Source organism: Balaenoptera acutorostrata, chromosome 10, assembly GCF_949987535.1.
Source record: "Balaenoptera acutorostrata chromosome 10, mBalAcu1.1, whole genome shotgun sequence".
Taxonomy (NCBI): Eukaryota; Metazoa; Chordata; class Mammalia; order Artiodactyla; family Balaenopteridae; genus Balaenoptera; species Balaenoptera acutorostrata.
In genome coordinates, this window is record NC_080073.1 from 69,126,471 (window position 1) to 69,149,234 (window position 22,764).

At 39.7% G+C, this 22,764-nt stretch overlaps 1 protein-coding gene across 4 annotated transcripts in view; it reads right to left on the reverse strand.

The window, feature by feature from the left end:
• Positions 1 to 21,830, reverse strand: part of STK38 (serine/threonine kinase 38) — a 42,316-nt gene extending 20,486 nt beyond the window's left edge. For 3 of the 4 annotated variants that reach the window (XR_009009507.1, XM_007197964.2, XM_007197963.3), the window contains exons 1-5: positions 21,555 to 21,830; positions 17,154 to 17,289; positions 4,858 to 4,909; positions 3,813 to 3,935; positions 2,012 to 2,095 (exon numbers count right to left, since the gene is read on the reverse strand). Coding sequence is in view for 3 of the 4 variants with exons in the window: in XM_007197964.2 (XP_007198026.1) it covers positions 2,012 to 2,095; positions 3,813 to 3,935; positions 4,858 to 4,909; positions 17,154 to 17,284 (390 nt within the window). In the remaining variant the exon portion in view is untranslated. The remainder of the gene's footprint in view (positions 1 to 2,011; positions 2,096 to 3,812; positions 3,936 to 4,857; positions 4,910 to 17,153; positions 17,290 to 21,554) is intronic. The other variant, XM_007197962.2, reaches the window with a different exon arrangement.
• Positions 21,831 to 22,764: the final 934 nt, after the last annotated feature.

Genomic DNA, 22,764 nt, shown 5'->3' on the forward strand with positions numbered 1-22,764 from the left:
TGGGGGAATCACATGCTAGCTGCTACCCTGGGCACTAGGAAAGCAGAGATGAAAGTCAGTCTTTGGTTCCATCCTAACACTATACTGGCATCACAACTGAGGTTTTCCTTTTGCACTGGAAGAGAAACATGAAGAGACTAGCTACATGCTGGTCTCTTACCCTTTAAAATTTATTTTCCAGGTAGCAGAAATTTCCATCTTGTGGGACAGAATAACAACCTGAACTCTCAGTGGGCAGCTGTAATTCCTGCTCAGTTTTGTAATAGCAAGCAAAAAGTTTTCCTCTGGATAAGCCACCTACACCTACAAAAAGTTAGGCTCTGAATCTATACTTTGTCAGCCCCACCCAGAAGTGATGGATTTGCCCCACAAAGCTGCTGCATGCTTCCTCAAGACGGCTGACCCAGGTAGAGTCTGTGGCCAGAAACTTTAATTGGACCACACTGAGATCAAACTTTAAGAGCTGAGTCCATCAGCAAGGTGAGCTACTAATTTAAGTTAATGCATCATTTAAAATCTTAATTTGAACAGACATTCCTTTATTTTCATGTAGAAAATTTTTAGAAACTGATTTTGAAGAAGGTACAGTACTTGAGCAAATGTTTTTACACAATATGTTTGGATCATCCTGTTACCACTTCTGTTACCTCTGGCACATGCTATGAAGGATTAATAAGTCAAACTCATGATGTGTACTTCTCTTTACGATTTTATTCTGAATGCTCATCATTTGATAAAGAAAGATTTTGAGTCTTGCTTAAAACTATAGGAAATTTATCTTGTAAAAATAGAATTTACTTGTGAAATACAAAATATACTGACTAATCAATACAGCCTTACATTTTGCTTTTCAAGATTAACTGAAACTCTTTCAGTGCCTACACCCATATCACACACTAATTTTTAGATATAAATTAATAGGGCTAGTGTGCATTATGAATAAGGTTGGTGTTAGCATAAACTATATTGTCTGAAGATATACTGCCAGGGTATCTGATACTCTCCACCAAAATTCCTGGGAGTCTAAAGCTTCTGGGTAATATTGGAAAATTAAAGAGAAAATTAAAATCCCAAATTTTGAGCTGGCGCTTAAATGAAGGGCAGAGAAGCCTTGGTGATTATACCTCCTCTCGAGCAGCAGGAAGGACTGGGTGTGGGGCTGGCCTCCATCCCGGCTCTTAGGCTCTGTATCCAGAGCTCTCCTTTCCATGGGGTCTCTCTGCCCTCCTGTAGCAACTGGTATTCTACAGGATATTTGCAGGTGTCACCCATTACAATCTGTTCTTAAGCAACCTGCTAAATTAAACTAGATTTATAGAAAGTCTGCATTCTCATTTTTAATATATTGTCCAATATTTAAAATCTTAGTTATTCTACATGAAGTACTTAATGCATCTTATAAATCTATTTGCAAAGTAGGTTTGAGGTTTTAGAAAGTATTCTTAATCATTAAAGGAGAATCTGCATTGCTCTGCCGTTTGCATTATATTTTTTCAAATGCATTCCAAAAGAAGACTGGTCTTAGGTAGTGATGAGCCACTGAGAAGACCCAACTTTGGTTTGCATGTACAGAATGAAGCATGGTAAGACACATTCTAGATTGCAAATTCTAAATTCTAATTCCTAAGCCTCAGTTCCAAGGTGTATATACAACTTCTATCTCTCCGCATTCAGTAAGGAACATGCTACCACAGTAAGAAAGACCTCAAAAAAAGGCTCCTGATGACAAGGACAGCTTGTGATCAACTGGGAGACACAAATATCAGATATTTCTCTAGTAGGTTTTCAACTTTAAGAAGTCTGCACATAATGTATAGGCATTATTTGTACTTTTAAAATATATGTAACTCCTTTTGGGGAGAAAGAAAAGTAATATTACATGTATATTCATACATGACAGGGCTAAAGAAAACTAAAATAGGAATATACACTTCAATTAAGCAAAAAGAACAGTTCTAGGAGACAAAAATTCATAAGCTGACTAAAATCACTGCTACAATTGTGCTTTTACCTGTTCTTTTTCAAGCATATCTGCTTTACGGAGTATTTTCATTGCATACACATGCCCTGTATCTTTCTTCTGAACAAGCCGCACCTAAAAGTTATAAAGAAATGCCAAAAGTTCACAATGCCAAGCTAATGCTTTCATGTGTTATAGGAAGTAATATTTAAACTGGAAAAGTATTGCAATTTTTATATAAGCAACTAGCAATAACAAAGCGGAAGATGTTCCAAAATGGACATATTACACACAGTGAAGTCAGTGCTGGAAACATCCTCAAATATCTCCACATCTGAACAGCTCTGGCTCCCTAGTTGAACAAATCAATCTAATTTTAAACCCTCACTGTGGGAATTCCCTGGCGATCCAGTGGTTAAGACTCGGCGCTTTCACTGCCAAGGGCCCAGGTTCAAACCCTGGTCGGGGAACTAAGATCCCGAAAGCCACGTGGCGTGGCCAAAAAGAAAAAAACAAACCCTCACTCTGGAACTTAAGGACTCATTAAACCCACGGCACATGTCAAGCAGTCGGCTCAGAAAACCTAAGGAAATGATTACAACAATGTTTAAAACAATAGCAAAAGCTCAGGTACAGAAAAAAAAAAATGCCTGGAAGCATTAATAGGATAATAGCATAATTAGGGAAATAATAGCATTAATAGCATAATCAGGGAAGTAGGGTTTTCTGCAGTTCTCCTTTCTCCTTCCTATTTTCCATTTTTTTTTAGAGAGAGAACAGATCATTTATGATGAAAAGAAAATAAATGGTCTGCAAACCCAAACAAAACTTCTTGGAAATTTCCTGCACATCCTCCCCCTCTTCCCCCAAGATACGTATGTTTTCTTCTCCCTGCACCATTCTTTATGTTCTCCTCGAGTCCCACGTCCCCTCCTCACTGAACAGAGAGCTCTTTTAGAGGTAGTCCTGTACCTTTCCCTCTCTCAAGGGGCCAACAGGGATTCTGAACAATGAGGGATCAATTTAATCTTTCACCTGTGCCTTTGATATGTACTCACATTTCCCCTAGGTACTGGTTTTTAATACTATGCTGCTCCTTTTATACAATGATAATGAAACTAATACATCAGTAGGTCATCCACTTTGGGCATTTTCCATGAATGGAGATGATCTTGCATGGGCTCATTCAAACCCTCCCCAACAGACTACTCTTGTGACCAAGCAGGATGCACATGCAAGACCAGCTGGGACAAAGCTGCAAATGCTTTCACTCTATACCACCACTTACATAACTTATTTCGATAAATTCTGTCACCTAGGGCCATCTCTTTAGAGCTGTACCAATCTGGCCGGAAGAAATAAAGGGTGGAGATATGCTGTGAGCTTGCTCCTGGAGAGGCAGTGTAATGCGAAAAGCAAGACCTTCAAGATCAGGAAGATCTAGGCCCTGCTTCTGGTACCACTGCTCAATGGTTATGTGATGCTGGAACATTACATATCCCCTCGGAGTCTTCATCTCATCGTGTATAAAATGAGTTACTGTCATGATTATAGGAGAGAAGCACTCAGTAAATAATAAATATTGATTTCTTTCTACCTTTCAACTCTCCCTGTAGATCAATACTTAAAGCATCAACATCATCTCTGGAAAAGCAGAGAACAACCAGATCCCTGGGACAGTGGAGACGGGAAGAAAAAGCAGACAGACAGAACACTTAAGATGTGGGGCTGGCATGCTTGACCCACGCACTCCATACTTCAGTTATATCAAGAATCATGAGCTCATGGTATGTTAGAAGCTTTGAAGTTCTGTGGTATTTCTGTATTTGACAAGTCGCTGTGGTTTTTTTACCTCACCAAATGCTCCTCTGCCTATTACTTTTAAGGACTCAAAATCTTCCAATCCAAGTCTTGTTCTCTTCAAACGAAGAAACTCTGTTTCCTTCCGAGCATGTGCTGATCTCCTGAGTCGTTTCTAATGTTTAAATAAAGAGGGAGAGAGGTGGGAAGGGGAGGAGTTGGAACTCTGAAACTCTGCAACAAAGTCGTATTTGTGGTTTAACCCACCTGCAAAGCAGGGCCACACCAGACTAAGCATCATCTGTTCACACATGAAAGCACCACAGAATGACCCTTACAAGATCACTCCTCCCTTCCCAGGCCTTCAGATACAATAACCAAGCCATACTGAACAGACGGTGCCTCCTCTGAGGGCTCTGACTAACCTACGTCAACAATCGACTTTTCTAAGGCTTCTAATGAAGGAAGGATAAACAACCAACATTTTCCTTTAACCTTCCTTATATAAAAGTGTGGTTTTTAAATTTCCCTCTGGATTTTCTTTACACATTGTGGTTCATTTTATGCATTAACTTTCTACTGTTCCTACAAGTCTTGGGTATTTTTCACCATTTTCCTGGGTTCGATGATTCATTCCTCTTTTTGAAAGCATTTCCACTGCCATTTCAGTTCCTTACATGGTTTCGAGTTAACTATATTTTCTGCCACATCTGTGGGCATTGGAGGGAAGGGCTGATTTGAGAGAGATTTTGCCTTGACAAAGATTTTAGAAATTTGCCCCACTTCTGTGGAGCCTTTTCAGTGAATTAAAAATGCTATAATTTGCTTTTTTAAATTTTATTTCATCTCTTCCTTTTCTTAGAGTTCTAAAGCTAATTAATTTATTACAACAGAGCCTAGAGAAGTCATCCTCTCCTGGTACTTAATAATTAACTTCTCCCTCTGCATGAGTACCTAAATCCAGAAGTACACCAGCCCTCATAATTTCCTGTTATTGCGTCAAAACCATTCCCCTGTGCACCAAGGCTAACAACTTGCTGGATAAGATATGATCTGCCACGCTGGGTTTCAAGGAAAATTTTTTCAATATTAATTACCTCTTCATCTTTTAGGCCTTCTTCTTCCATCACTTTTTCTAACTTCTTTTGTCTAAAAATAAATAAAGACATATGAAATAACATTTGAATGATAACTTTCCATTATCTATATGCAAACAATTTTTTTTTACTGATAAAAGCAGGTAAATCTCAAAATGCTTCATTAAAACAACAAATTACAGTTATTAAGACAAATGAAAAGATTCTCACCCTTTGTCAGTTCTACATTTTGACAAAAATTGTATGTTAATGAAACAAAGAATCTTATTTCAAAATGAAAAGTTCTCTTTTTTTTTTTTGGTAACATTTCCTCCTTAACAAACCACAAACAGCTGGTGTTTGATAACCTCTTCTATCAGGGTGTTTCTCTCCTTGTGCCTGACTGAAATCTACTTCCTTTACTTTCACATCTTCCTCCTCCTCCCTGCCCCAAGCAAAGAGTAATAACAACAAAGGTAAACACAGAATTTGGAGATTCAAGGGGGGGAAATGTTCAAAAAAGGTGACTGGCACTGCTGTTAAGACTCAAAGCTGTATGGCACGGCCAAAACAAAAAAACAAAAAACTTAAGACTCTAAATCCTTGGAGTACTAAACTTTAGAAACTGCATCCAAGAATGTTTTTGATCTATAGTCTCATACTCATTTGATAAAACTAAAAGAAACAAGTAAAACTTCCTTACAACCAATTCCACACAACTTTTACTTATTCAGCATAATAAATGAAAGCACATGGGCTGGAATCTCCTCTATCACTTATCAGCATTCCAGACAACAGGCAAGCTGAGCAGAGCAGGGAAGAACAGAATTACAAGGTACACGAAGCAACAGCTTGTGGTCTAGCGCGGCTGAGCACACACAACTTGGAATGCCACACTGAGAAGGCTGGCTCTTAGTCTGTAGACCTCAGAGCTATCAGAGGTTTGTGCACAACGGAGTGGTGTGATGAGGTTTCTATTTCAGAATGGCAGCCCGAAGTAATGAGCTGATGGACTGGCAGGGAAAGCAATTGACAAAGATGGAGGCAAACTGGAAGCTATGGTGAGTCAGACGGACAGTAAAGACCTGGAACTAGGGCTGGAAACCTGGAATGAAGTGAACAGAGCTATTGCAAAGATGACCAACTGGCAGAAGGAGTCAAGGAAACAGTCTTAGAATTTCTTGTGTGGGAGGATAATGATGCCACTAACCAAGACAGGAAACACAGAGAGAGGAACATGGGAAGATAATGAGTTTTATTTTAGTCAATGAATATTTATTGCTATAATAGTATTTAGTTAAAATGAATATTTTTATTTAATTATATTTAATTACTGTTAGAAATCATATTACAGTACAAATCCACAGGCTGAGATGATAAACAAGAATTTGTGTCCAAACTCCCAGGAAGTGAAAAGATCTACTCTGACCGTGACGGGAAGAAGAAAGCATCTGCATGGCTCCCAGTCTGCCCACTTTTCTTCTCCTAGTTCCCAGAATATTTTGGGATATGCATCTATGTGTGCATATGTATTGGAGGGAGAAGGCTGTACTATTGGCAATTTCAGGAGTGAAAATTAATTCCATTTCCGTAGTTAAATAGCTGAAGTAGGGAAGAATAAGAAGAGTCAATGCATGGCAAGAACTATAAGAACTCAACCATGGTCAGCTCCTTTTGTGCCTTGAGTATCAAACACCGTCATACTTTCTGACTATATATTCTTTGAATGACCACACGAGACTGTGACAGCAGTCCAATGTGCTATCACACAATGTGTGCCACAGAGACAGCCCAAATTTTAAAACTAAACTGGACAGTATTCTACAGCTCTGTTGCAAGTGTAATTAAACTGGTCTCAGTAGATAACCTGCCTGAGAGTAAAGTTAACAGAATCAACACCTTGAACACGATCAGATTCTTTTCTTCTTTTTTTTTTAGGCCGTGCCACGTGACTTATGAGATGTGAGATCTTAGTCCCCTGACCAGGGATTGAACCCAGGGCCTCAGGCAGTGAGAGCTCGGAGTCCTAACCACTGGACTGCCAGGGAATTCCCCTCAGATTCTTTCATTAGAGAAAGTATCCAGAAAAAGCCTCTATCATGCAAAATTATCCATGGTAATGATTTATTGGGACCAAGCAACAAAGATCTTGAACACACAAAAATGGCAAACACAGTGACGTCTTACAAAAAGGGCTTACAAGTGACATCCTCTGTAAGACAATACCAAGGAATTATTAACTTTGTTAGACTCACGTTGGCATTGTGATGACAAGAAAATGGCCATATTTTTGGAGGTGCATACTGAAGTACGTAGGATTGAAATGACAGATATTTGAAATTTGCTTTAAAACACAATAGCAAGAAAGAATAAAATGGAATAAATGAAACAAATTTAGCAAAGTCTTGATAATTACTGAATCTGAGTGATGACTATATGGGGGCGCATTGTATTAGTCTTTCTACATGTGTGTTTAAAAATGCCCACAATGAGGGCTTCCCTGGTGGCGCAGTGGTTGAGAATCTGCCTGCTAATGCAGGGGACACGGGTTCGCGCCCTGGTCTGGGAAGATCCCACATGCCGCGGAGCAACTGGGCCCGTGAGCCACAACTACTGAGCCTGCGCGTCTGGAGCCTGTGCTCCGCAACAAGAGAGGCCGCGACAGTGAGAGGCCTGTGCACCGCGATGAAGAGTGGCCCCCGCTTGCCGCAACTAGAGAAAGCCCTAGCAGAGAAACGAAGACCCAACATAGCAATCAATCAATCAATAAATAAATCTTTAAAAAAAAAAAAAAAGTTTAAAAAAAAAAAAATGCCCACAATGATTAAGAAAGGCAGGCCCCTCCACCACATGCTCTGGTCGCAGGGCCCAGCTAGCTAACACTCCAGCCTTTGATGAGGCCTCTTCAGCTCAACTCCAGTGTTCCAAACCAGAACCCTGGGAGGGAGAGGCACTTTCACACACAGAGGCCACACCCAACCCCACCCAGCTAGGCTTCCGTGAGCTCCATTTATTATCGTGTGAGACCATTTCCCACACGAGATGGTAAGTTCATTTGAAGGCAGGGACCACATCTGAATCCTCCTTCTCCACTAAGAATAATGCTTTGTACACAGCAACTTTTTAAGATGTATGTTGCTAAATTAAAAAAAAAAAAAGAAAGAATAAAGGTCAGAACATGTCACAATGTACACACACATTCATGACTACTTCTTTTAATTAGGCCCCTTTACTACACCTAATTTAGACTCGCCTCCAAGCACAGCTTGATTCAGAGGCAGCAGGGATGAGAGGAAAAGGCTAGTCCACTCTACAAGCAAGTTGAGTAGAAAATATTTCTAATTTCTGCTGATGACACACTTAAAATAACCAGGAAAAATGGTATAGAAATAAACAGTGGGTATCTCCATGATCAAAATTAAATTCTCAAGAAATACCCTAAAAATGAATATTACACAAAATTTTTAAAATCTCAAATTACTTTGGTTTGACTGATATCTAGTCAGTGAATATCATTAGATAAGTCTAGACTTAACCATTTCTGGGGCCCAAATAAAACTGACACTTGCTCACTAGTAATAATCACACATTGCAACTCAGTTATCAGATCAGACTAAAAGCAAACAGTTAGGAAAACCTGGGTAAGAATATGGAAGAGAAGTAGCAGAAAATGCTGGTTCTCAGAGGGTAAAATGCAGGGTAGTTCTTATTTGATTTAGGGGGAGAGAAAGGGGGAAAGCATACAATTATTGCCTATTAAATTAGGCTTTTATGGCTTTAATTAATCCACCAAAATAGTATTCATAAAGAACAGAAACAACGCAGAATATTTTGTAAAAAGAAATGCCAGCTGCCTCAGTTTTGATTTCAAACTGCTCAAATATTATCCAAACCATTAATTTTCTATGAACAACTAGGCAATTATCAACACCTATCTCTCTTATGTGTACCTAGGATCACATAAGAGAACAGGAGAATTGCTGTTCCTGGAGAAGCTTACCACAGAGGCCACTATCGAAGGCAAAACACAGATTAAAAAAAGAATATGAACTTGCACTACTGAAGGGATTCAGTTTATCATCTATAAGTAGCTTTAATAAGCATTCTGCAACACTGTACAATGGGCACTAGACTCAGGGAATTTAACTGTGTTGAAACCAATATGTAGAACTTGTTTCTATGAAATAGCCCAATGTTCTCATATTCTACATTTATACAGAAAACAATTCGCAAATGATTTTTTTCTTCTGCCTTTAGGCTTTGGTCTCATTTCCCCTGCAGTAAATCCTTTGTTCAAATATAACCCAGTGCTCTACTATAAATGGAACAGCACAAAAGTTGCATATAAGTGGGAGAAATACTAGCGATTTTAAAGGCAACAAGACAAGGCATATATGAACAAAATAAAATTTTGTATTACAACATGATCTCTTTTATTAGCCCTCAAATTTACTAGCCCAATACCTATTATTTCAAACTGCTCATCATATATTAGCCATATACCCATAATAAAATGTTTCTTTACCATCAATTGTCTCATATCATTAAAACTCTGCTTATTTATCAAGGTTCTGTGATTTTCCCCCATAACATCAAAACACTTGAAAATCCATTTCTGACAGTTATAATTTTAGTTTACTTACTACTGTGGTAGCACCTGCCAATCACTGTTTCTCTTTCTTTTTTTTTTAAGTTTTAATTTTTGATACAATTTTGAAAGCTAACAATCCATTTACAGTTATTACAAAATATTGGCTATATTCCCCATGTTGTACGATATATCCTTGTAGCCTATCTTACACCCAATACTTCATACCTCCCACTCCCCTCTCCATACTGCCCCCCCTTACTGGTAACCACTAGTTTGTTCTCTATATCTGTGAGTCTGCATCTTTTTTTTTGTAATTTTATTTATTTTTGGCTGCATTGGGTCTTCGTTGCTGTGCGCGTGCTTTCTCTAGTTGTGGCGAGTGGGGGCTACTCTTCGTTGCGTTGCGTGGGCTTCTCATTGCGGTGGCTTCTCCTTGTTGCGGAGCACGGGCTCCAGGCGCATGGGCTTCAGTAGTTGTGGCACGTGGGCTCAGCAGTTGTGGTGCACAGGCTTGGGTGCTCTGTGGCAGTGGGATCTTCTCGGACCAAGGATCAAACCTGGGTCCCCTGCATTGGCAGGTGGATTCTTAACCACTGCACCAGGGAAGTCCTCTTTTTTTGTTATATTCACTGGTTTGTGGTATTTTTTAGATTCCACATATAAATGATATCATACAGTATTTTTCTTTCTCTGACTTATTTCATTTAGCATAATGCCTTCCAAGTCCATCCATGTTGCTGCAAATAGCAAAATTTCGTACTTTTTTATGCCTGAGTAGTATTCCATTCTGTGTGTATGCATATATGTACATAAACCACATCTTCTTCATCCATTCATCTGTTGAGGGACATTTAGGTTGCTTCCATATCTTGACAATTGTAAATAATGCTGCCATGAACACTGGGGTGCATGTATCTTCTCAAATTAGTGATTTTGGGTTTTTTTTCAGATATATACCCAGGAGTAGAATTGCTGGGTCATATGGTAGTTCTATTTTTAGCTTTTTGAGAAACCTCCATACTGTTTTCCACAGTGGCTGCATCAATTTACATTCCCACAGACAGCGTATGAGAGGGTTCCCTTTGCTCCACATCTTCACCAACATTTGTTATTTGTATTCTTTTTGATGATAGCCATTCTGACAGGTGTGAGGTGATATCTCATTGTGGTTTTGATTTGCATTTCTCTGATGATTAGCTATGTTGAGCATCTTTTCATGTGCCTGTTGGCCATCTGCATTTCATCTTTCAGGTGTCTGTTCAGTTCTTCTGGCCATTTTTTAACTGGGTTGTTTGATTTTTTGATGTTGAATTATATAAGTTGTTTATATACTGTTTTTCTTTTTTAATTTTTTAATTTTCTAGGGGTGATAAAACCTGAAGTAAAATAGTCTTATCAAATTGTATCAACAAACTCAAGACCAAGTATCAACTCATGTCCAAAAAAGAGGGCACTAGAGAAATGCAAAAAATACAATGAGATACCACCTCACAACGGTCAGAATGGCCATAGCACAGGGAGATCAGCTCGGTGCTTTGTGACCACCTAGAGGGGTGGGATAGGGAGGGTGGGAGGGAGGGAGACGCAAGAGGGAAGAGATATGGGAACATATGTATACGTATAACTGATGCACTTTGTTATAAAGCAGAAACTAACACACCACTGTAAAGCAATTATACTCCAATAAAGATGTTAAAAAAAAAATCTACAAACAATAAATGCTGGAGAGGTTGTGGAGAAAAGAGAACCCTCCTACACCGCTGGTGGGAATGTAAATTGGTACAACCATTATGGAGAATGGTATGGAGGTTCCTTAAAAAACTAAATATAGAACTACCATATGATCCAGCAATCCCACTCCTAGGCATATATCCGGAGAAAACCATAATTCGAAAACATACATGCACCCCAATGTTCACTGCAGCACTATTTACAATAGCCAAGACATGAAAGCAACCTAAATGTCCGTCGATAGAGCAATGGATAAAGAAGATGTGGTATATAAATATACAATGGAATATTACTCAGCCATAAAAAAAATAATAATGCCATTTGCAGCAACAAGGATGGACCTGGAGATTATCATGCTAAGTGAAGTCAGTTAGAGAAAGACAAACATCATATGGTATCACTTACATGTGGCATCTAATTTAAAAAATGATACAAATGAACTTATTTACAAAAACAGAAATGGACTCACAGATCTTGAAATCAAACTTATGGTTACCAAAGGGGATACGTGGGGGGCAGTGAAAAATCAGGAGATTGGGATTAACATATACACACTACTATATATAAAATAGATAACTAACAAGCACCTACTGTATAGCACAGGGAACTCTACTCAATATTCTGTAATAACTTATATGGGAAAAGAATCAGAAAAAGAATGGATATATATATGTATAACTAACTCACTCTGCTGTACACCTGAAACTAACATTGTAAATCAACTATACTCCAATAAAAATTTTTAAAAATAAAAAACAAAACAGCAACAAAAAAAGAGGGCACTAAAAAGATTAATAACAAGGAAATACTATTTCTGAAAAGCTCAAAGTATCTACTGTTTTTTTTAAATGAAAAATAATGGTGATTTGATAACAAAAATTACAAAAACATTCTAATCCTCTTAAATGTCTAACATTCTCTTTTTACTGTCTTTTGACTAATTTGGTCTTCAAGAAAAGAAAAACCATGAAAGCTTTTGGAAGGTCTTTCCATCTTGAGAATCCAAAACAAAAAAAGCACTGATTTCAACCCATTTTTGGGGTGCAATCTTAGTGTAAATCGAAATATAACACTTACTAACAAAGTAAATAAAACCATTTATCATCTTGTTCCTGGAGAATGTGATACCTATCAATGATGCACCATAGGGCAGAGCCAGTAGGATTAAAAACCAACTGACCGGGCTTCCCTGGTGGCACAGTGGTTCGGCTCCGCCTGCCAATGCAGGGGACGCGGGTTCGAGCCCTGGTACGGGAAGATCCCACATGCCGCAGAGCAACGAAGCCCATGCGCCACAGCTACTGAGCCTGCGCTCTAGAGCCCATGAGCCACAACTACTGAGCCTGTGAGCCACAACTACTGAAGCCCGCACGCCTAGAGCCCGTGCTCTGCAACGAGAAGCCACTGCAATAAGAAGCCCGCGCACCACAACGAAGAGTAGCCCCCGCTCGCCGCAACTAGAGAAAGCCTGCGCGCAGCAACAAAGACCCAACGCAGCCAAAAATAAATTAATTAATTATTTAAAAAAAAAAAACAAACCAACTGACTATTATCAAGTAAGACAAGTAACTTAATCAGAACTCATAAGTATTGCTTTGTAACTACAATACCAGAAGCTCTGATTTCAAGAGAGTGGTTGTATTTGAAAATAACCATCTCCAACAGGTTTCACATGCCTAGAGATAGAGTGTGCAAATTTATTTTTGAATTCCCCATGATCCTAACAAAGAGCACTGTACAGGCTCTTGTTTGTCCCAGTGAACAACAGTTAGCCACCACCAGGTATAAAGTATCTTGCTATTCCACATACACAGCTGCATATTTAAGGTCAAGTCATATATCCCATTTAAATTATGATCGACACCCTCCTGCAGAAAGCTGTTGCAAAAAATCCTTATCCAAACGTTAGCACACTGAATCCAGCAACACAGAAAGAGAATAATGCATTATGACCAAGAGGGTTTACCCTGGGAATGGAAAGTTAGTTTAACATTCAAAAATCAGTCCATGTAATTCACCACAGTGAGAGAATAAAGGAGAAAAAACAGTATGATCATTTCAAAGATGCAGAAAAAGCATTTGACAAAATTCAACATCCACTCATGATAAAAACTCTCAGTCTCATAGGAACATAAGGAAACTTCCCAACCTATGAAGAGCATCTTTGAAAAAAGCTACATTAACATCACAACTAACAGTGAAATAGTGCTTTCCCCCTTAAATCAGGAACAAAAGATGTCTACTCCCACCACTTACATTCAACATTGTACCTGAAATCCTAGCCAATGTAAAAAGGCAAGAAAAAGAAAGAAAAGGTGTACAGGTTGGAAAGGAAGGCATAAAACTCTCTATTTGGCTATGACATGCTTGTTTACATAGAAAATCCTAAGGAATCTACAAAAAAGCTACTAGAATAAGTAAATTAGCAAGTCACAGAATATAAGGTCAACATACAAAATTCAGTTATAGTTCTATATGCTAGCCGCAAACAAGTGGAACATGAAATTTTAAATATCCACTTACAATAGCATCAAAAAACTCCAAAAATACTAGGAATAGACAAAAGACATGAAAGACCTCCACCCTAAAACTACAAAATACTGCTGAGAAAAATTAAAGACCTAACAAAATGGAGAGATAAGCCTCAGAAGATTGAATATTAAGATGTCAACTCTAGGGGCTTCCTTGGTGGCGCAGTCGTTGAGAATCTGCCTGCCAATGCAGGGGACACGGGTTCGAGCCCTGGTCTGGGAAGATCCCACAAGCCGCGGAGCAGCTGGGCCCGTGAGCCACAATTGCTGAGCCTGCGCGTCTGGAGCCTGTGCTCCGCAACAAGGGAGGCCGCGATAGTGAGAGGCCCACGCACCGCGATGAAGAGTGGCCCCCACTTGCCGCAACCAAAGAAAAGCCCTCGCACAGAAACGAAGACCCAACACAGCCATAAATTAATTAATTAATTAATTAAAAAAAAAAAAAAAAGATGTCAACTCTTCCTCAAACTGATCTACAGATTCAATACAATTACAACCATAATTCCATCAGGCTTTTCTGTAGAAACTGACAAGCTGATTCTAAAATTTATATGGAAATTCAAAGAACCTAGAATATCCAAAGCAATCTTGAAAAAAAACAAGAACAACAAAGTTGAGGACTTACAGTTTCTGACTTCAAAACTTACCACAAAGCTACCGTAATAAGACAATCTGATACTGGCATAGGGACAGACAAATAAATCAACGAAACAGAATAAACAGCCCAGACACAGGTACACAATTACACAGTACTTGATTTTCAAAAGTGCCAAAGCAATCTAATGGGGAAAAGAAAATCTTTGCAACAAATAGTGCTTAAATAACTGGATATCCACAAGGAGAATAAATAAATAAATCTCAAACCCCACCTCATACCATACACACTTATTAACTCAAGATGGATCATATAAATGTAAAAACTAAATCTATAAAACTTCCAGAAGAAAACATAAGAGAATATCTTCATGACTTAGGGGTAGGCAAAGGTTTCTTAGAGGTCACAGAATGCAATAACTACAAAAGAAAAAAATGCCAAATTAGATGAACAGGAAAGCCACAGACTGGAAAAACTTAGCAAAACACACCTACGACAAAGGACCAGTATCTAAGATATATAAGGAACTCCTAAAACTCAATGGTCAAACAATTTGAACAAACACTTCACAAAGGAAAATACACAAATGGCCAAAAAAGCACATAAAGAAAAATGTTCAACACCATTAACTGTCAGAGAAATGCAAATTAAAACAACGAGGGACTGCCCTGGTGACGCAGTGGTTAAGAATCCGCCTGCCAATGCAGGGGACCCAGGTCTCACATGCCGCGGAGCCACTAAGCCCGTGCACCACAGCTGCTGAGCCTGCGCTCTGGAGCCCGCGCGCCTCAACAAGAGAAGCCCACCGCACTGAGAGGCCCATGCACTGCAACGAAGAGTGGCCCCCGCTCGCCGCAACTGGAGAAAGCCAGCGCCCAGCAATGAAGACCCAACACAGCCAAAAACAAATAAATTAAAAGAAAGAAAAAGAGGAAGAGTTTAAAAATAAAATGAAACAATGAAATGCCACTAAGCGTCCACAAGAATAGCTAGTTAAAAGACTGACAACACAAATGTTAAAAAAAAATATATAAAGCAACTGGAACTCTCATACACTGTTGGTAATATTTTAGAAAAAGGTCTAGCAGTTTCTTATAAAACTAAACATATACCTATGTATGTTTAGAAACCAGCCATTCCACTCCTAAATATTTACCTAAGAACTGAAAACAAACGTTCACAAAAAGATCTGTACACACGTGTTCAGAGAAACTTATTCAAAACAGCCCCAAACTTTAAAATGCCCAGATTTTTATCAACAAAAGAATATATAAACAAACTATGGTAGTCATAAAAGAGAATGGTACTCAGCAATATAAAGGAACAAACTGTGCACACAAAAACAACATGGATGAACCTTGAAAACATTAGGCTGAGTGCAAGATGCCTTATTCAAAAGAATCCATTATACATGTCCCATTTGTATGGAATAGACAATATTAATCTATGGTAGAAACAAAATCACAAAGTGGCCTGGGGTTGAAGGAGAATCTCCAGGGACGAACTTTCTGGGATGATGGTAATATTCTATGTCTTGATAGGGGTTTAAGTTATACAGGTGTATGTATTTGTCAAAACTCCGAAACGTACCCTTAAGGTGGTGCATTTCACTGTATGCAGATTTTCCACTCTCTTAAAATATATATAGAAAACTCCATTTGTTATACAAGCAGAAATATTCAGAAGTAAAACATATAGACATCTGCAGCATACTTTGAAGTACAAGCAAAAAGTTAAGATGAATTAATGAATGGATAAAGGAATGGATAGATCGATATGTGATAAAACAACAGATGCTAATAGTAGAATCTATATGATGTCTGTATGGGTATTCACTGTATAATTCTTTCAACTTTTCTGTACTTTTGAATATTTTCATAATAAAATATTGGGAAAAAAATTTTAATTATGAGTTACTACATGGATAGTGCACACTAGATCAGTAACAATAGTTGCTACTGTAATAGGGAAGAACTTTTTGTATTCTATTACAAGTTAATCACTAAAGGGATGTTGCCTATAAGCTTAAATTATACATAACTGCCCATCTCTGGGAACCCAGGTAATGAGCATTAAGCTAAAATACCTTTGTTTAGTTCACAGGAAACATCCTGACCAGGCCCACCTGTGAATGACTGCAGGGAGGAAGAAATTAACACAACGCCTCTGGAGGCTGATTGGAACCAGGAAATGTTTGACTTTACTCCCTTTCCTTTTAGTACAAAAGGAGCCTCAGGCAAGATGGTTCTTTAGGGGCAAACCACCTTCTTGGTTTGCTGGCTTTCTGAATAAAGTCGCTATTTCTTGCCTCAACAACCCGCCTCGATTTACTGGCCTGTCGTGCAGCGAGCAGTATGAGATTGGACTCGGTAACACTGCAACCCCATTAACTATGTGATTACTGTGTGAAGCACTCATACATGTTATATCTAATCCCCACAGCAATCCTGCAAGGCAAGGAGTAGTATCCCCATTTTCCAGATGGGACAGCTGATACGCAGGAAGACTAAGAACTTGTTCCAACCTCATACAGCTACTAAATGGTAAAGGCAGGATTCTAAACCCAGATCTGGCTCCATAAGGTTTGCTCTTTCCATTACATCACGTTGCCTTAACAATGAACTCTAAGGTTTTGGCCCAATTAATTTTTTTATACTACCATGAAATTTTATGTTATTGACTAGTAGTAGAAATAAGTGGGTTAATAGCAGGGCTTTGGAAATCAGTGACACTGTCACTCCACTGTACTGGAATAGGCTATAACACGGCTGCTGCTATTCTTGTCTCCTTTCAACCATATTATGAATGTGATTTACGATACTAGACATGGATGCCAAAACCATGACACAATTTTCTCAAAATTCTTTACCTCATTTCTCGTTCTTCATGTTGAGCGATAAGGTTGCTATAAAAATTCTCCAGTGTCACTTTGGTCATTGTCACCCTTTCCTTTGTGTGATTACTCATGGCCGAGCAAGGTGTTGAGCCTGTCATTGCCATGGCTGCTAGAAACAACACAAAAAAGAGGTATTAGTTTTGGAGTTAGAATCCACCAATTATGCACTCTCTTACCCTTTTGGTAGGAATGTAAATTGACCCAAGTTTTCTGGAGGACAAACAATATACAACAAAAAACAAACAGAATACTTGGTGAAAATAAGTATACATTAATGTTTTTTGACCCGGAAATATCATCCCTAGGTATAAGGCCTAGAGAAACTGTCACACAGGCTCTTAAGGGAACATGCACAAGGATGTGCATTACAGAAGACGTTCACTATGCCATCATCTGTGTTATGGGAAGTTGGAGGCAATTCAGTAAGCAAATCATAAATAAAATGTTGTGGATGCATACAAAGAAATACCATACAACAGTCAGAAGCCAATCTACCTGTATCTAAAAGCAACATGAATATATCTTTAAAGCATACTGTTGCATTTTTTAAAAAGAAGAGAACAAGATTACAATACCAGATACATATATTAAGAATATATAACATAGACAGTACAATTCTTTGCCATCCAGGAATCTACCTTGAAGAAATCAAAGACCCATAAGGATTCATACACAAGGGGATTCAATGCAGCATTGTAATGACAAAGAAAAACTAGAAGTAACTTGAATAACCAACAGAACTGATTAAATTATGGAAAAGTCCTACAATGAAATTAATATGCAGACAATTAAAATATGCTCAAATGTTTAATGTCAGGGAAAATACTTCCAGTCTAAATGAAAAAGAATAGGTTAAAAAACAGAATGTAGGGCTTCCCTGGTGGCGCAGTGGTTGAGAATCTGCCTGTCAATGCAGGGGACACGGGTTCGAGCCCTGGTCTGGGAAGATACCACATGCCGCGGAGCAACTGGGCCCGTGAGCCACAATTACTGAGCCTGCGTGTCTGGAGCTCGTGCTCCGCAACAAGAGAGGCCGCGATAGTGAGAGGCCCGCGCACCGCGATGAAGAGTGGTCCCCACTTGCCGCAACTAGAGAAAGCCCTCGCACAGAAACGAAGACCCAACACAGCCATAAATAAATAAATTAATTTTTTAAAAAAACCAGAATGTATACCATTTTATGTGTTTACTGTATATGAACAGAATTATTAGAAATATATATCAAAATGTTATTAGTGGCCTAACTCTAGGCAGTGAGAATACAGTAGATCATTTTATTCTTGTTTGTGTTTTCCACATTTTCTATATTTTCTTCAATGAGTGTGTACTATTACCATTAAGTTACAAGAACTTTTAAATTTACAATTTCTATAGTTTAAAAAAATCTATGACTAAAATCTTCATCTATAGGTATATATGTACTGTGACATGGCTTATGGTTATTTTATAGACGTTTACTGTCTAGTTGAATTGACAAGTTAAAACAAAGACCTATGATGGAAACAATATTACAAAAGAAAAAACCTGAATCATAATTTTAGTGATGGAAGATATCTTAAAAACAAGAGACCCTAACCTCCTAGTTTTACATATTTGAAAACCGATACCAACAAGGTTTAAATAGCTTACAGAACTTTTTTCCTGCCTAAATTTAAATCTCATTTAAATATTTTTTGCCAACCTACATTGTCACACCTCGCCAAATTGTTCACCAACCTTGACTTGCTCCAGCATTGGCAATAATGCTCAATATTTTATCCTTATCATGCCTTCCTCCTACAGGACCTGCCTCTAAGTCTATATTTTCATCCCAATATGAAGCTGAGTAAAAATCAGGAGGGGCCAAGGGCCATTTTCAAGGACTTTCAAATTGTTTTGTAGATTAAACTTAGGCTTTTAAGGAATGTGCAAACACTTATTATTACTAAGAAAACAGGCTTAACATTAAGCAATTTTATAAAAAGATACTCAGGGAAAATCACAAAGAATACTGTCATCAGAGAAAAAAGATTCAAAATCAAGGCTCTACTTCAAAGTCAAACATTTTGATTCATGATGCGCCAAAATGATCAGTAATCACAAATTCAAGATATTGAACTCACCTCTACCTTACTATAAAATGTTATTTTTTATGGGAAAGTTTCTGCTAACACCAAAGCAAACGCAAATGTTTTTAGGCTATCAGTAGAATTTTTTTTAAAACCTCTGTTTGGTTTATGAAGCTCGGGTGTGGTTCCTTACTTGTCAGCCTGTACCCCCTCCACCCACAATGAAAACCACATGTACTTTAAGTTTGGTGAAGAAATTTTAAAACCAGATTTAAAAACAAGTCTGAAGCAAGAGAGCCCTTAGTACTCCTCCCTTGTATGAAAATTTCTGGAGAATGTCTCTCTTTCTCTCTCTCTCTCTCTCTCTATATATATTCACATTTTAACAAATGAAATTATTTCCACATAAAAATACAACTAGAGAGTGTTTAAGTCTAAGACAAACAGCGCCTTCCATATAATAGGCAGTTAGTAAATGTAAGTTGAGCAAGTTAATGATTTTCAGGTGTCAACAAAGGTAAAGAACAAAATTACATGTACATTGACGGGTATATAAAAACTGGGGCACAAAGGTTTTGACCCATTTAAGTCACTACCATGACTTCCTACCTTTGTAAAAGATCAACAGATTAAGTGCACTCAAAGAAACTCATATAGCAGGCCAACAATGTTCTAGCTGAATTGTTTCCAACCTTCATACAGTCTCTGATGTAATGGCAAAGGTTGCACTGTCCTTCCCTTTGATGATTCTTCAAACCTCCTCCCCATCCTGTTCCTCCGCTCATAAAAGGGTTAGCCTAATTCTAATAACCTTTCATCAAAAATTACAATTACTAGTGCCCTACAGCAATTTATAGGTTTACTGGGCCAACCAAGTACTTTACAGGGCTTTCCCTAAAGCTTTTGACAATTCAAGCCTTCTTGCCCTGACCTATAGGCCACTGGAGGCCTTTGCCCTATTTGTTTCATTCTCCAACTCAGAATTAAGAAATAAGAGGTACGTAAGAAATTCTTAAAAGTTAAAAAAAAATTAACGAAAGAATGTGATCCTCGTAAGTCAGGGCAAACGTTAAAAGGAGATCAAATGAAAACTACTGTTATATTCAATCTAGATAGTTACGCATGGTTAACTGATTGACTTTACAATGGTACCCTGTTAACTCCATAAATACCCCCTTTTCTCACCAAAATTCTTTATTTCTTTGTGACTGACAACCCAATATTTGGACAATTCAACACTGGGGCTGAGACTATTCCTTAAGAGTTACATATCTAATTTCTCCTACTGAACTAACTGTCAGCCACTGGACAGCAAGCACCCTTTTACTACTTTTAATATCCTTCCCCATATCATGCACAGTGCTATGCATAGTTAAGTACCTTATAAAAAATCTGCTAGGAAAACACTGGTTTCTTATGTCCATTACCATGAGCTGAAAATATGTATGTATGACTGGGGTAGGGTTAGGACATGGAATGGTTTTCCATACAGAGTTGGATAGAGCTGTTCTCCTCGTCTTATGAGGAAGCTGCCATCTAACGCTTGGGTGGACAGTGGAGCCTGTTATTGTGGCGGTGGTTATTTTGTGCTTAGGGAAACCACATCCACTGCCTGGCTAATTCTAAGTCAGAGCCAAAGGGAGCTGAAAGGGAGAGGAAGCACGGGGCTTCTTCACTCCAGCCTTCCTCTGTACACTTCAAAAAGAACACGTTTCTCTTTGTGTCGTTTAGTCAACTGGGAGATCTGGTCTCTCTACTTGCCGTTCTGCTTGCTTTCCCTAAGTCTTTCTGCACAGACTTTGCTCTAAGTTCTTACTGACATTCCTTCTCCACTCATCTTAAGAGTCTTCACTAAATTTCCCTGAGGTTTTCAGTCAACTTCTCTGAAGGCCAGTACCCTAAGACTGACCATCAGGAAGGGGGCAGACGCAAAGGTACCAACATCTCTGCCTCACACAACACCTCTCAGGGTCTTAGAAAAAAGACAAGGAGGTGAACATTCGTAACGACCGACATCCCGGAGGACACTGAGCGGTGGCAGGGAGCAGACAAAGCAGGCAACACGGAAAGAAAGCCTGGCTCCCCGCCCCAACTGCACACGAAGACAGAGAGGACGGGATGGGGAGCCTGGGACTGGGAAAACGTGCAGAGGACCGACAAGGAGCCTCTGGAAGCCGGGAGGAGGGGGACTGTCAGGAGGGGCCGAAAGGGCAGGGCTGGAAACAGGACGCCGGCGGGAAGGGGAAAACCTCAAAAAGAGTCGGGGGAAGAGGAGAGAAGGGAAAAGCCAGGGATGGACCGAAGACAACAGCAGCTAGACACTCACCAGAGCCCCAGGAGAGGCAGGGCTGGGGGCGGCGGACAGCCGCAAACGCCGGCCGGGCCAGCAGTCTCGACGTGCGGAGAAACGAAACCCCAGCACCAGCAGCCAGCCGACCAGAGGAGGGGGCGGGACGCGTGAGGGGCTCTGAGGTAGGGGCCGAGGGGCGGTTGCGGGTGCGAACAACAGGAAGCGCCCCAACTGCCGGAAAAGACGGCAAGCGGAGGGGCCAAGGCAGCCCGGTCCCTCACGGCGGAGACGGCTGCCGCGGCGGCCAGGGGCCCAGACTGCGCAAGCGTTACTTCCCCAAGAAGCGGCGGGGATTTCAGGTCTGCGCGTGCGCGGCCCCACCCCTCCTCGCCTTCTTCCAGCAGGAGAGGCTGGGTTGAGCGCGTAAGTGTGAGGTGTGGAGCCTTCTCGGAGTGGGCGGAGCTGGGCTCGGGGGAGGGTCTTTTTATTTTTTTTTACTTTTTATTTTGAAATAATTATAAGCTCACAAAAAGTTGCAAAATTAGTACAAAGAGATCCCTTTTACCCATCACCCACCCAGCTTCCCTCAACATCTTACATAACATCTACATTATCAAAACAAGGAAATTAACATTGGCGGGATACAATTGACTAGACCAATGCAATTAACTAGATTACAAGTCTGACTCAGATTTAACCAGTTTGGCATGCACTCATTTGTGCGTGTGCGTGTGGGTGCCTGCTTGCGTTCATGTGTGGCTCCCTTAAGTTTTGTCACCTGTGTAATTTGGTCCCCCACCTTCTCTTGATTTTCATCATAAATATGTCCGCTGGAGGCCTTGGCCCCGCCTACTCTTCCTTAAAGTGAGGATTAACACGCCTTGCCTTGGATGGGGTTTGGAATCGGATACTGGGAGGGCATCCCAGTGTGTACAGAAGAACCTGCTTTTCAAGGCTACCTAGCCGCTTAGTCCATCCCACCCCTTGAGTTAAAGAGGTCCCAAGCCTTTGGGCACTCACTGGTTCCTTGAGAGTGGAGTGCAGTGCTCTTAACCGGAAAGTGTCAGGCTCCTGGAAACAAAGATGAGTAAGACATGGTCCCTGCCTGCCTTCAATAGAGGCCGTGTAGGCAGAGAAAGAAGCGTGTGTGCAAGTCATTCATTAGTGTGTTTTGTGATACTAGGGTACCCCCACGCTCTTGTGTAACTGTGTAAGACCATAGGGCTTGGTTTTATCCTTCAAGCTT